The sequence below is a fragment of the Lontra canadensis genome, unplaced genomic scaffold, assembly GCF_010015895.1.
Source record: "Lontra canadensis isolate GAN:19392208 unplaced genomic scaffold, GSC_riverotter_1.0 scaffold170, whole genome shotgun sequence".
In the NCBI taxonomy this organism is placed as follows: Eukaryota; Metazoa; Chordata; class Mammalia; order Carnivora; family Mustelidae; genus Lontra; species Lontra canadensis.
The window spans coordinates 977,187-991,304 of NW_022631164.1; the positions used below are offsets into that span (position 1 = coordinate 977,187).

A 14,118-nucleotide genomic window follows, 5' to 3' on the forward strand; every position below is an offset into this window, starting at 1 on the left:
TTCAGAAGATACTCAATGCAATCTTTTTTTTTTTCCTATTAGGAAAATTAGAAATTGGCAACCAGCAAAAATGAGAAATGGTACAATTAAAAAAAAAAAACCCTTAGAATGCAGATGATGGGAATTGTGTGTTTAAGGGCAGAGTAATGACATGAGGAGGAAATCCTGGGGCCACAGTGTGCTGCTGAGCAAAGGGCCATTCTACACCCACAGAAGGGCCAAAACCCAGATCCAGAGCTACATTATTTCCAGGTAATTCAGGAAAGGATTGGGGCTTGGTCCTGGAATAATTCATGAATTTTCTTATGACTTTTATTATTATAAGTGGCTTAGATGCCAGGAGGAAAGGAATAAAGAATTTCTTTTCTTCCTTTTCTCTCTCTCCCTCCCTCCTTCCCTTCCTTCCTTCCTCTTTCTTTTTTAATTTACCACTGGCCAGGCACTTACCAAGCAAGAGTTAACTTAATTCCTACAACAGCTCCATGAAGTAGGTACCATTATCCCCATTCCAAAGATGGTCTTGACCTCAGGGAATTTAAATGACTCCCTTCTCCCAACTCAAAGGAAAAGGAGCAGGATTTGAACCCAAGTCTCTCTACTCCTCACTCTAGACTTCTGGCAGTTTTTACAAAATTGAAAGGAATACTAAAATGGGCAGACTCTACCCTTCACTATGGACAAGTTCTCCACGCTCAGATTGTGTAAAAGCTGTGGTCAAAAAGGAAAATACATTTTTCCTTAATGTTCTACTCCTAATGACCAATGGTTCCCCACTGTCTAGGGTTGGCTTACTCTCCTATGAGAAAGATTTAATTAAAAGCCTCTTTCTTTGTTGTTGTTGTTTTTTTGTTTGTTTGCTTGTGGGTTTTTTTTAAGATTTTATTTATTTATTTGACAGACAGAGATCACAAGTAGGCAGAGAGGCAGGCAGAGGGTGGGGGGGAGCAGGCTCCCTGCTGAGCAGAGAGCCTGATGCAGGGCTCTATCCTAGGTCCCCAGGATCATGACCTGAGCCGAAGGCAGAGGCTTTAACCCACTGAGCCATCCAGGCACCCCTAAAAGCCTCTTTCTTTGAGAGCATTGCCTCTCTGAGCCCCTCTGCTCCACAGGGACCAGCCTTGAGCTTTACATGATAGTGAGTTTTCTCTGCTTTCCCCTCCAAACTAGGGAAGACGGCTCCACGGCTATCAAACTCACTTTTCTAGTGTAAAGAGAAGCCACATTGCCTTCTCTATTCCCTGTCTTATTTAGAGAAGTTCTCTAACGCTAGAGTCGTTGTGTTTGTATAAACCACACAAACAACAACGAATTGCTCCAATTACTGTCTATTGTGTGTTTTGGGGTCTCCTTGATAATAGCAGGTTGGAACACACTTGGCTGGGTTGCCCTTATTAAACTGTGAAGGTCACTTCTCTGCCTGGATCTGTAGCCGGCGAGCCCTCCCTTCTCTTCCACAAATACGTCTCTTCCAGAGCTTTCTGCAATTAGGGCTCATTTCTCTAGGTTTCATATGGCAGGCATCTGAACAGAATTAAAAGCATAAGCACGTGCAAAAATAATCCGCTTCCCAAGATAGTAAATGCTGAGAAGTTCTATATTAGAACACACTGCGAGTGCTGACTGGCTAGGCCATGATTAACCTAATAGGCTTAAAGTTCCACTTGCCATCCACATCTGTCGGGACCAGAGCAGAACGCAGGCGCATAATCCACAAGACTGAGGTCCTGGAGAACTGCCCCGCTGCTCACTCACAGCAGAGGGTTCGAGACACAGAGCAACAAGACCACAGGCACCGCCGCCTCTACGCGGTGGGGCCAAGGAAGGAAGGAAAGGGGGTTCCGAGGACCCGGCGCCATGGACCTCAGAGCATTCTGGCCTGGAAATTGCCTGGACCGACTCGTAAGGCTGCCTTTCACTCGTATTTCAAGGACAGTTCTCTGAAAACTGTGAAGACTGTGGGTGGGAGAGGACTACAAGCTGAAATCATGGGGTGCACACCTTCTCACAGTGACATTGTTAATAGCGTTGCTAAGAGTGGCATCCAGTTTTTTAAAAAGCCCAAAGCAATTCTGCCAGGATGTCAGGGGGCCAATGAAAGATGCTCTAACCCTTTGCTGGTTCCAAGCTGCACCTGCTATGACTCTGGGGGAGACCCGTCCCAGGGACAGAGGCTGGCAGAGGAACAGCCAAGGACCAGGTGGACCCAAAGCCCAGCGAAAGGTCTCTATCGGCTCACAAGAGATCTCACAGCAGGCCAAGGGAAAGCTATGGAGGGAATGCCCCCAGAAACCGAAACCTCCCCGCCCCAGCTGGACAAGTCACAAAGCCACAGGGCTAAGGACCTTCCAACCAAGACGCAGCGCTCCCACGGGTCACAAGGGGCAGGCTTTTCCGGGGAAGAGAACGAAGAAAGGAATACCCAGCAAAGGAAGCTGAGATGCCACACATGTGGCCAACGGGACCATTGCTGCCAAACCATCCTTCCTGCTCATGAGCCTGAAAGCAAAGTGGATTTCCCTGAGCCCCTGGTGAAGGCCCACGAGCACGCCTACACTTACCTCCACTCCTGCCTCTCCAAGTACGAAACAATCCTGCGCCTCACCCATCAGGCCACCCAGACCCAAGAGCTGCTGCAGCCCATGGTCACCTTCCTGTTGCTGTGCTTTGATGAGGTCAACCGGCTCTTGGGCGAGATCTCCAAGGATGGAGAAACGCTCCTCCAGGAAGTCCGGGAGGATCTGGCTTGGCCGTTGAGGAAAGGAGAGTCCCAGGAGCGGCCAGATCTCCTGCAGCAGCTTCTGCAGTACACAGTCAGCAAGCTGCTGGGGCTCAGTGGCACGGTGGCCTCCGTCACTGGCAGCTTCCTGGAGGGCTCCAGCAGTTACCACCACGCCACTGCGAGCCACTTGGGAAAGAAGCTGAGCACAAAGAGGGCTGCAGATGAATGCCTCCTAAGGGCTCTGGGGCAGCTGGAGAGCTTGGCGAGCGGCCAGGGGGACCCTGGGATGCAGGGTGGACCCTTGTGCTCTGAGGACAGTGGCATCGGTGGGGACAACGAGTCTGTGCAGCTGGGGGACAGGCTGGGCAAGCAAGCCAGCTGGGACTCGGGATCGGAGCCCGCAGAATGCAAGCCAGTGCACTCAGCCACGGGGGAAGCCAGGCTGTCAGGAAAGACCTGGCAGCAAAGTCCCTCCTGGATTGGTGCAGACAGACCCCAGGACTGCCCCCTCTCCAGGCCTCCGACTGCAAAGGATCAGCCCGCGGCACAGTGGGGAGCAGGTAGCCCACGCCCCTCAAGCCCAAGCCCAAAAACGATGACCGCCAGGCCTCTGGGGATGGGCGAAAGTACTCTGTGTGAGTCCCCTGGGATCGGGGTCTCCACGGAAGCAGATTTTTCTAAAGGTTCCAGGTTAATGGACACTCCTTCCCTCAGTGAAGGGGAGGACGGTAGCCCAGAGGGGGAGGAAGACCAGGTGAGCCGTATGAGTCCATGTCCATGGCAGGAAAAGTCTTCCCCTCCAAGGCCACGCTCTTCACCTGGTGGCTCAGGGAGCCCATTTCAGCCACACCCTGGGAGGCTCGAGAGCCCCCAAGCCCAGGAAATGATTCTGAAGATGAAGGAAGCAATCAGTGAAAGGATCAAGTTTGTCCCTGTGCCTTCTGGGACCCAGGACTGGGCCGATGAGGAGGAGAGGAGGACAGCGGTCTCCCCAAGACCCAGCACAGCCAGCGGCAGCAGCAGGGCCCCTGTGAGGCAGAGGAGGTCCCAGTCAGAGGGATGTCTGCAGAGCCACATGGAGGACCCCACCTTCCAGGAGCTGCGGAGGGTCCAGAGAGACCTGAGCCGGAGGCTGGAGGCATTTTACACCCTGGGTGCACGGCAGCAGGGACGGAGCCCGGAGCAGGTGCAGCAGCCCCGAACTGCGGCTCTGAGGCCCGACACCTGCAGGGGCTCCCAGAACAACACCATCAGCAAGCTGAAGGCCTCCCTCACCAAGAACTTCGTCATTTTGCCAAGTCAGGACAAGAGCATCTTGCAGAAATGTGGTCCCCGTCCTGAGGGTGAAGAGCCCTGGCCGGGGGAGGGGGAGGGGGGACCAATCACCACCCTTTCGGGTGAGAAGACCAGTGAGGCTCCAGGGGCGGAGGACTGGAATGTCAGGGGTTGTCCCAGCAGAACATCCGTCAAGAAACTCATTGAAACCTTCAGTCCTGCCAAGAGTCTGAGGACCTTAGGGGACTCCAAGGACGCTGGGCCAAGCCCCTGCCTCAGGAAGTGGGGGATCCCCATCATGCCTCCCAGATTTCCCATTTACAGGGGGCTTGCCCCTTTGTATCCCAAACCCCAAATTTCTCCAGCAGCAAGTAGAGAATCTCTCCAGGAGGGCCCAGGCTGGAGGCCCTTATCGCCTATCTTCCCCCGTCTGCTGACATCAGGAGCACCCAAGAAGGAGGACCTCAGTTTCAACAGTGAAACAGAAGATGACCCAGAGCATCTCCCTCCACCACCTCTGGAAATCCTGATGGACAAGTCGTTCACCTCTCTGGAGCCCCCAGAGAGCAGCACGCCAGCAGGGAGCTCTCCCAAGGGGACCCGTGTGTCAGGGCTGGGAGGGGCTGACCCTGCCCGGAGAACGTGGGCTTCCCCGAAGCTAAGAGCCTCCATGAGCCCCACTGACCTACTACCCAGCAAGAGCGCGACTGCCCCCACCAAGCCCCACAGCACAGGGCCAGGGGACAGCAAGAGCGGCTGCGGTACCAGAAAGCTCACCATGGACCTGAGCCGCCCACCAGCAACCAGCAGAAACCCAGAGGTGGAGGGCAGAGGGGCTCCAAGTCAGGCACCTGCAGACAGGGTCACCAGCCTGTCCAAGCATCCCCAGAAGGTCATCCCCTGGCACCACTCCAGCCACGCATCTGGGCAGAACAGGACCTTGGAACCCAGCCTGGCCAGGCCAACACGAGGGTCGCATTCTCCTGAAGCCCCCAGGCAGACCCAGGAGAGAAGCCCCCTGCTGGTCAAGAAGGCCTCTTCCACGAGGAGATACTGGACACCCCGAGTGGACAGGAGGCAGCCCTCCTCTCACAGACCTGCCCAGCCAAGTGTTCCCCCCGTGCATGGCTCCCCCAGCCCACCGGCCAGCCCTCCGATAAGCCCCACGGTGCTAAGCTCCCCAACAATGAAGGAAGGAGCTTCCCCCCCACCCCAGCACAGGCCTCCCAACACTCCCCCGGTGAGCCCACCTGTACAGCACACCTCCAGCCCCGCTACCCAGCACACAGAAGTGAGCTCCCCTTCCTCTGCCACCTCCCCCTCCCCCGCAGTGTCCCCTGCTCTGGGGCACAAGCAAACAAGAGACTCTGAGGACAGTCAGGCAGCCACGGCCAAAGCGTCTGGGAACACACGTTCCATATTCTGTCCAGCCACCTCCTCTCTGTTTGAGGCTGCCCTGCCACCTTCGACAGCCCACCCACTTGCCGCAGCATCGCTGCCCCCTGAAGCTGGTAGCCCTCGCGGGACCCCCGCAGCGGGCTGGAGGAGCTCAGGGCCCCGGCAGAGGGCAGGCTCACAGCGGGGCATGGCTCTGTGTGCCCTCAACCCTCAGCCTTTCATCAGAAGGACAGCTTCTGACCGCCGGCCAAGTGTCTGCCTTCGGCTGCCTGTCCCCGGCGCCCCCAGCGATGCTTGTCAACCCGCACTCAGCAGGAGCAGGTAAGGAGGGTCCTCGGGCCAGAGCAGAGAGGCCCTTGGGATCATCTGGGTCAGTAGTTTCCAGACTGTGCTCCAAGGGGAGAGGCCGAGGACAGGGGGCTGCGATATGACCTGCCTCCTGCCATCGGACCCATCCTTGAGCAGCCGCACTTTCATCTGTCACTTATTTCAGGCTCCCAAGAAAGATTTTAACTGAGAGAAACTCTGCTGTGCTAAAAATGGAGTTTAAAACAATCACCTTAATCCAAGCATACCCTCCCCTTTATTTTACATTTGAGGAAAAGGAGACCGAAGTGAGGTCCCACCCATCCACCTCCACTGAGCCACAGTCAAGCTGTCTGGAACCAGCAACCTGATTTCTGTTGTCTCTGGTTTACTGAGGTTCTCAGCCTTTCAGGCCCGACGACCCCTTTAAAACTCTTAAGAATTATGGAGAACCCAAAAGAACCTTTGTGTAGGTGGGTTGTATCTCTCACTTTTTACTGTATTATAAATTACAGTTGAGAGATACCTAAAATATCTATGAATTCATTTTCTCAATGACCCCCATTATCCATTACCATTAAAAAGTAGGTATATTTTCCACAACCAAAACATTTAGTGAAAAGAGAGTCATAGTCTTATTTTTTGCAAATCCTTTTCATGTCTGACTTCCAGAAAAGAGGGCGGCCTTCTCAGAACCGCTTCTGCAGTCCATCTGGAGTGATATCACACAGAACGTAGACGGGAAAAGTCCACTCTACATTTATGAAAGAATGAGTGGAAAAGGCAAATAATATCTTGGTAGTATTTTGAAAATAGTTTTGACCTCATAGATGCCCCTCTAAAGTTTCTCAGGGACACCCAGGGGACATGCCTTGAGATGTCCTAGAGGTATGGAATATAAAGGTTTAGCTTTCCCACAACCCCAAAGACTTGCCTCTACTTCCCTTCCACTCTAGCCTCACCTCCATCTCCCCGTGTGGAGGTGTGTAGAGCAAGAAAAAGACCCTTTCATGGGCACTGAGTCCCAGAATCGGTGGAAGGATGGCCATCACTACCCTTGGCAGACTGAGTTCCCAGTGTGTGCTGCTTGTGAGGGTAGCTGACTTGCATGTCATTGGCCCAGCCATGCAGGCATGCCTGGGCATGGGATGGTAGCCGATCATGAATCATGGTAGAGCCAGTGCCTAAACACGGAAAGAAAGACACATGTGCCCAAGTGGGTAGAACACATGGGGAAATGGCATCTTTTCCAGAATGCAGCATAAAGAGAAAACTCGGAGACCTGTTGGAGAACTCTCTTATCAATGTGTCTCGATATCAGATGGGACAAAGTTGAACCGTCCTGGTCCTTGCCATCTTTGAAAGGCCCCCTGCTGCAACCAGAGTGACACAGCCAGAGTGACATGGGTTACGGACTTCACAGTCCGCTGAGGCATACATGGTAATTTTTTACAAAGTGCTCAGCAGCCGATTTTAAATAAAGTTATTATCTAGGGAAAGTTGTGCATTATTATAGTTATATAAACTTCCCCAGCCACTTGAAAGAAATGAAATATTGATTATTTTTTGCAAGAATCTTAATGTAATGCTGCTCTTTTCTTAAATCTAAAATGAACTTCCTACAGCACAGTGCTTTTCATCTAAGAACCTCTATAAATGTTAATGCATTACTCCTCGCACCGGCCACTTACTCTCTTATTACATTTCTAAAACCGTGCCCTTCAGGAGAAGAGCTCGGGAGAACAGGGACAATAAAATGGCATTAATTAAAAACACTAACATTTTAAAACAGCAGTAGCTATAATAAAGTAACATAAAATTGTTCAAGAAGAAAATAATGCCCTTCTCTCAGGCTTCTCCGCAGAATAGGAGAGCCTAAAATGTTGTTTTATGTCCTAAATCTCAATACTTAGGGAGATGGGGTAGATGGGGTGGTAGGGGGTGGGGCAGCGAGAAGTGCTTATAGCTTGAAAGACAGGAGACTTCCCAAGGTTGCCTGAAAGGTCTCAATAATGGCTCATACTCCTCCCCCTGCCTCCTGGCAAGACCACACCTCCAAGCCACTCGGAGCTGAAACTGAGCACCTGTTGAATGTGATGGGACAATGCTCATCCCCCTATCCCTCTACCTCTCAACCCCTGTAAAGTTGACATCTGCGAGCAGAAGCGTGCCAGCATGGAGTGTTTCTCACTCTATAGATGCATTTTTTTACCTGCCCTCCTGCATATCAGAAACCAGACCGAGGAGGTAGGCATGATTTACCTGAGATCGTGTAACTAGCCAACAGGCCAGTGGGAGAGAGGCAGAAAGACTCAGAACAGGCTGTTTCCCCAAGCAGGGACTTGTAGGAATGCAACCGCCCCATGGTATCTTGCATCAGAGGCGGGATGACCTGGCCTACCCCTGGCATTGATCTACTTCTCGTCATCCAGTGCCAGGCACAAACCCCTTTTATAGAAAAAATGATGATGTTTATATCCTCCCGATCTTGGGGCCCAGGGGATTGGCAATGGTCCTAGGAGGCTCACCCAGGAAGCTCAGTCACTAAGCTTTAGCTATTATTTATGTTTTGAATCCCCTGATGGAGGTGCCGTCTCTAAGTCTTAGCACACTGGGGTGCATTCAAGAAGGGTCCAGACTTTCTCCCCTCAGTACAGTGCTTTTAGCCTTTGCTTGGACTGGACCACCCAGGCAGGGGCTCTTGGCAGCCCAATCCCCCAACCCTGTTTCCTGGATCAGGCTCCCAACCCACCAGCCGGGCAGTGGCTAGGCAGCCTGCCTCCCCAGCCATTCTGGGATCAGGTGGAACCACAGTTGCCACGTGGCAGGCAGGAAAATCTACCTCCAAGCCTGAGCCTCAACCTGGCTGGGGTCAGAGAAGACACAGTTCTAGGACAAAATCCTTTGTCACCTCCACTGACCGGAGACACTGGCTCTGCCCCTCCCATTCCTGCCAGCACCTCCAGTCGCGGAGCAGCAAAGGGTCCTGGATGAGGTGCATCAGGCTGGTCCTGAGCGCAGAATCACCCTTGATCAGGCAGGGACCAGAAATGGGGCCCGAGCCCGGCGCGGATGAGGCTGGCTCTGAGGAACACAGGGAGACGCTCACGGTGGAAAAATCCTGGGTATGCCCATCTCAGTTCCCACCCTACCTCGCCCCACATTCCGGCCACCCCCATCCTAGTGGGATCCAAACTCAGACTCGCCCTCCGCTGGTCAGACAGCTCGGGGAAGCCTAACCACAGAGCCAAGCGCAGTGCGTGATAAAACTCCGGGGATGGCAGAGAACCCGCTGTCACAGGCGGAGAGAAGGACCTTCTGGTCTCCGCACGAGGGGAGCCGGGTCCAGTCCTGGACCTGAGATGACTGACGGCGGGGCTCTGACCTTCAGGTGCCTACCCGTCATGCGACAGGGTGGTTCCTCGTTTCCTGTCCAGGGGTGACTTCCTGTTCATGCTAGCAAGCAGAGTGACCGCGGGCCGTTTACTGAGCGCTTACCATGTGCTCGTTCCGAGCGCCCCATGAGATGCACACTTTTATCATCTCCGTTCTACAAAGAAGGGATTGGGAGTCAGAGAGAGTAATGAACACGCTCCAGGATACACGGCTAGTAAGTGCAGAACTTGAACCCGGACAGCCAGACTCCCACTTCCAGGCAGGAGCAATGAGGCCAGCCCACCAGCACACAGCCCCTGTGGCCTTCAGAGCTGGTCCCCCTTCTGGCCTCAGCTCGCTCCACGTTTGTGGTCCTTCTCCATTCTGCACCCACAGTGCACACTCGGTGTCCCTTTCCCCTCAAAGCCCCTCCTCTCTTGGTGTCACTCAGCAGCTGGGAGGCTCTGTTCTAGCCAGATGCCAGGCTTGGGCCAGGCACTTTCCTTTTTACTCCGTTCAGGAAAAGGGAGGCAGCTGAGCAAAGCAGGGTGCGGTGGGGTTTTGTTTGGTTTGGGTTTTTTTGCTGTTATTGTTGGTGTTATTTTTAATTCAACTAGCTAAGCCTAGCCCTTTATTAAATAAGAAGTGCTTTAAAAACAAAAATAAAATAAAGGCCCAACTCCCAGAGTTCCTGAGGGAGCTGCTTTGTTCAGAGCAGCGGGATCCTGGGCGTGAGGGGAAGAATAGGACTCCTGCTGTCCGCACAGATCCCAGGGCTCGGTTCCCACGGTGCCAACCACGGCGGGCGGGTGCACACCGGGATGGCACCAGCCAGGCGGACCTGGTGAGGGAGGGCGGAGGCGGGGCACCGGGAGTCCATGGGCCTGTGGCTGAGACAGGTAGCAAGGGACTGAGAGAGGCAGGGTGGGGGTGGAGGGGGCGGGGGGCGGGGCAGAAGGAACCACTGAGGAGCGTTTGATCGGCAGCTGTCCTTTTTCTCCACAGCAGCAGTGAGGAGAGCCCCAAGAAGGACACAGAACCATGGAACAGCCCCTGTGCCCCAGAACTGAGGGGCGGTGGCAGGGGCGCATCTCCCCCAGAGCTCTGCGTGTTGGGCCAAGGGCTGCAACGGGAAGCCTGAGCCAGCCACACCCAGGACAAGCCTCAACAGAGGGAAGTAGCCTGACCGGCTAACCAGCAGGGTCACACGGATGCCAGTCACCCCACAAGGCGATGGGTGACAGCCAAGCATCAGACTGTCCCAGGGAGGGTGGCCAACCAAACTCCTACTGAAGCATCCTAGAAAGATCTGGAAGGTGCACTGCCCAGAGAGTTTGCTGAGTTCTAAACCTTTGCCATTTTCGGTCCCAGATTCTGGTTTGCATTGGGGTACAAAGGTTAACTATAACCTTGGACCCTGACGCTCTTTAATCCTTTAAGTACTGGCCTTAATTTAGGGGAAAAATGCATTTGTCGCAGGCTGCTTGGTGGGCTGGGGTGGGAGGGGTTGCTGGGGTGAGTTTCATGGACTTATTTAACCCCCACAGTAAAGAATGAAGCAGATAGCGCCCCTCCCCCACCCCCAAGCCCCAAAGTGTCGTGCCTGTGCCTGACGTCACACAGCCAGGAAGAGAACAGAGCAAAAATTCCAACAGGTGTGCCTGGCACCAGAATCCCTTGGTTTTTTGTTCCATTTCGTTGCCTATGACTATTCCCTCACACCATCTGCCTAAAGCCTCCATACCCTGCCATCTACAAGACACGGGCAGACTCACTTCTACGAAACCATAGTTGTACAAATGGTTGGAAAGCGTGGTGGTTTGTTTTTTGGTTTTTTGTTTTAAGATTAAATAGTGGCCCAGGGTTGCCGCCACGCCACTGTTGAGAGCTTTGTTTAGGAGCCGATCGCTCCAGAGACAGGAAGACTGAGGAGGAATGGAGACACACACCCTCCTCTTTCTCCTCCTTCCCCAGCATAGACCGAAACCCTCCACCCAAAGCTCCCAGCCCACTCCCGCGGCTGAGCTGAGCGGCCCGGGATCTTGTCTCAGGGGCGTGTCTCGGGTGCTCTACCCTGCACATCCCCATGCCTCTCTGACGGGCTGGGTGCGACCCAGCCTTGCAAATACGCAGCCTGCCCTGCACGCCCCGCGGGGGCTGGAGCTCGAGGATGTGCACACTTGCACGCACACAAACCCTTGTGCGCACGCCGGTCTCCCTGGGGGGCTTCTCCGCCAGCTTCATTCCCCAGTCATCCGCACTTCTGCCGAGGTTGAAAGGGAGGTGAAGAACTCCTGCTCCTGCCCAAACCGCTTTTGCCAATGCGCTAGATATTTGCTGCAGATCTTGGAATGTTTCCACGGGCGGCTGTGGAGGGCTTTCTTTTTAGAAACGAATTTGCAGTAATTGGGTGATTCAATACCGGCTCAAGAATTCTCAGCCACGGGGTACAGCTAAGGGGCCAGCCCCCAGATCTGCAGCAAAGCTGATTTTTTTTTTTTTTTAAGTTTGGGGAAATTATAGACTTCAAATCCTTTCTTGTTGAAATAGATCCTGGCTCAAGAAGATGTCCTCTGGGTCCTGGGGAAGATGCCATCTGTAAATGAATTCACTGTGACTTTTCCGGTTATTAAAGTAGGGGTGACAAGGATGATCTCTTCCAAGGCACCTAAGGAACAGATGATTAAACTGCCGGAGGGGCCGCACCGCCCCCACTGTTGAGAGGTGTCTGTCCCCACCCACACGGTTGCTGTGGGGCTGCGCTAACTGTCCCAGCAGAGTTCTGCATTAGCAGGGTGGGTTCCCGGGCCGAGCCACACACAGGGGTGAGTTAGTGGCCACAGGAAATGGGAGGAAGTCCAGCTCCCGGGGCAGGCAGGGCATGGCTGAGGTAAGTGTGTGAGAACAGCCAGGTTCAGGACACAGTCTGCCCACCTGGGCAGGCCAGCTGCGGTGGGCCCCGGGTGGGCTGGGCACTGAGCCGAGCAGAGGAGAAGCCAGCAGGCAGAGAGAGAGGCAGCTCACGGATAAGCGGCTTCAGGGAGAAGCAGACCCTGCCCTGGGCTAGGGCTTAGGGGCAGACTTCCCAAGGTCTGAAGAAACACAGCAGAAACAGAGAAACACAGGGGGCCTGGCCGGGGGCACCATTCATGAAATGGTGAGACAACGTGGGAGTGTAACCACAGGGACAATAAAAAGTCGAGTTCTGGGAACCAGAATAGGAAGTGGGAGCCAGATCTGTAGGAGGCGGAAGCGAGGCTGAGCTCCCTATAAAAGCGTCCCCTCTTAGAGGGTTGGGGCTGGTTTGAGTCTGTAGGTGGGGGCCGAGTGCACCCAGCTGCAGCCACAAAAGTAGGTGTGAGTGGCTGGGCGCCAGGCAGCTTATTCCCTCCCGGAAGGAGTCAGCATCAGAGAAAATGCCCTGGAAGAGTCTGGAATGAGCTCCCCTGAGGGTGCCTGGCAGGAGGCTCTCTGAGAGCAGAGGTCACCCCCTCCCCTGAGCTAGGCTGCTGAGCAGCGGCTGACACCCACCGTTCTCCCCATGGCAGGCAGTGGTAGAGGAACACCGGGTTTCCAGGGTCCCTGCATCAGTCCTGGAGCGGGTCAGGACTCCTCCTCATTCCTCCGCATTTACTGAGCACCTACTAAGACCAGGGCAGTGCTGGGCTCCTGCCATATATCCCCATACGTGATGCAGTGAGAGGCCTCCAGGTCCGAGCATGAAGGACAATGAGCTGATAGAGACTATCATGTTGGCCAAGGACCCAGCTGCTTTAAGAACCTCAAGTCAGCTCTCCCTGGGGTAAAGCAGAGGGGTCTCCAAGGCCAAGGTGCTAGGAGGCACTAAAGGTCAAAGGTGAAGCAGGGCCCAGCTAGTACCAGAGCAGGTGGGTCACAGATGTTTTCTGGCTACCATCCCAACCACCAGATTTAGGCCAAACTACAGGTGAATTACACACTATGCAAAAGAAATTAAATGTACCACAGCAGGCAACTTGTGTGGCTTTGACTCAGTTTCCCCCTCCTTAAGACCAGGCTTTTACTCAAACCCATGTCTCTGCCTTGGAAAGCACACCGCTGGTGTCCACGAGGGACAAGCCCAATCCCACAACTTCTCAGATGGGTCACTCTCACCCAACCCACCTTCCCTCCACCCAAGAACCTCGTCCTTGCTGAGCCCAACCCACTTCCTACGCTCAAAGGAGTAGGAAGAACAGGGTTTCCCTTTTGTCTTGTCTTTTTCAAATAATGTCACCAACGGACCCAACCCATTAAAGACCCATGAGTCTGCACTTTTCCTTCCCAAAGCTGGAAACCAAGAAGGAATGTTGGGTATAAAGGCCCATGAGAGCCCACCATGGAAAAGGAGATCAGTTTAAGATGTGCATATTATACCCATATTTCTGTTTGGGCCAACTCTCTTCCAGGGGTGCCCGGCCACCATCAACACCCATGGAGACCCCCAGAGCCGAGGAGGGGGAAGTGCTTCCCCTCTTCCGCTAACCCATTAGGAACGCAGCATACAGCTCTGCCCCAAGGGAAAAACACAATTTTCCAGTTCCATCAAAAGGACTCATGGGGGGAAAAGCAGATATAATATTCTGGTGCAACAGTGATAGCTTTTTTCAAGTATAAATACAATCCTCAAGACGACGTATAGCATCTGTCCACAGCCTGGGTGCGGCGGTTCACCCAAAGCAGCACCTAGTTCTTTCCTTACATCGTGTACCCCGTTCAGAACCTGAAATAATCTGTGTCAGTAGATAAGTCAGGGCAGACGACCAAAGAGACTTTTCCAGCGCTGTGAAAAGCTTACGTTTGACAAGACTTGTCTCGTCCACCCTGCAACGTGAATGAAAGGGGTTTGAGAAATACATTCTTTTTTCTGAAATAAACCAGTGTTTTGCACGTATCAGGGGAGCCGGTGCCGTGGATTCGAAGTGTCAACACGTTCGTCTATCGATCATTCGGCCGACGGCTTACAGGTTGCCCACACCCACCGCATCTTCCCAAGGAAAGCCTTGCAAAGGTAATATATTTTTAAG

At 53.7% G+C, this 14,118-nt stretch overlaps 1 protein-coding gene across 1 annotated transcript; it reads left to right on the forward strand.

The window, feature by feature from the left end:
- Window positions 1-1,870: 1,870 nt before the first annotated feature.
- PCARE (photoreceptor cilium actin regulator) lies at window positions 1,871-10,395 on the forward strand. The gene is given in 2 exon segments (XM_032845873.1): window positions 1,871-5,713; window positions 10,079-10,395. Coding segments are annotated over 2 exon segments (4,026 nt in total). The 5' UTR covers window positions 1,871-1,985; the 3' UTR covers window positions 10,377-10,395.
- Window positions 10,396-14,118: the final 3,723 nt, after the last annotated feature.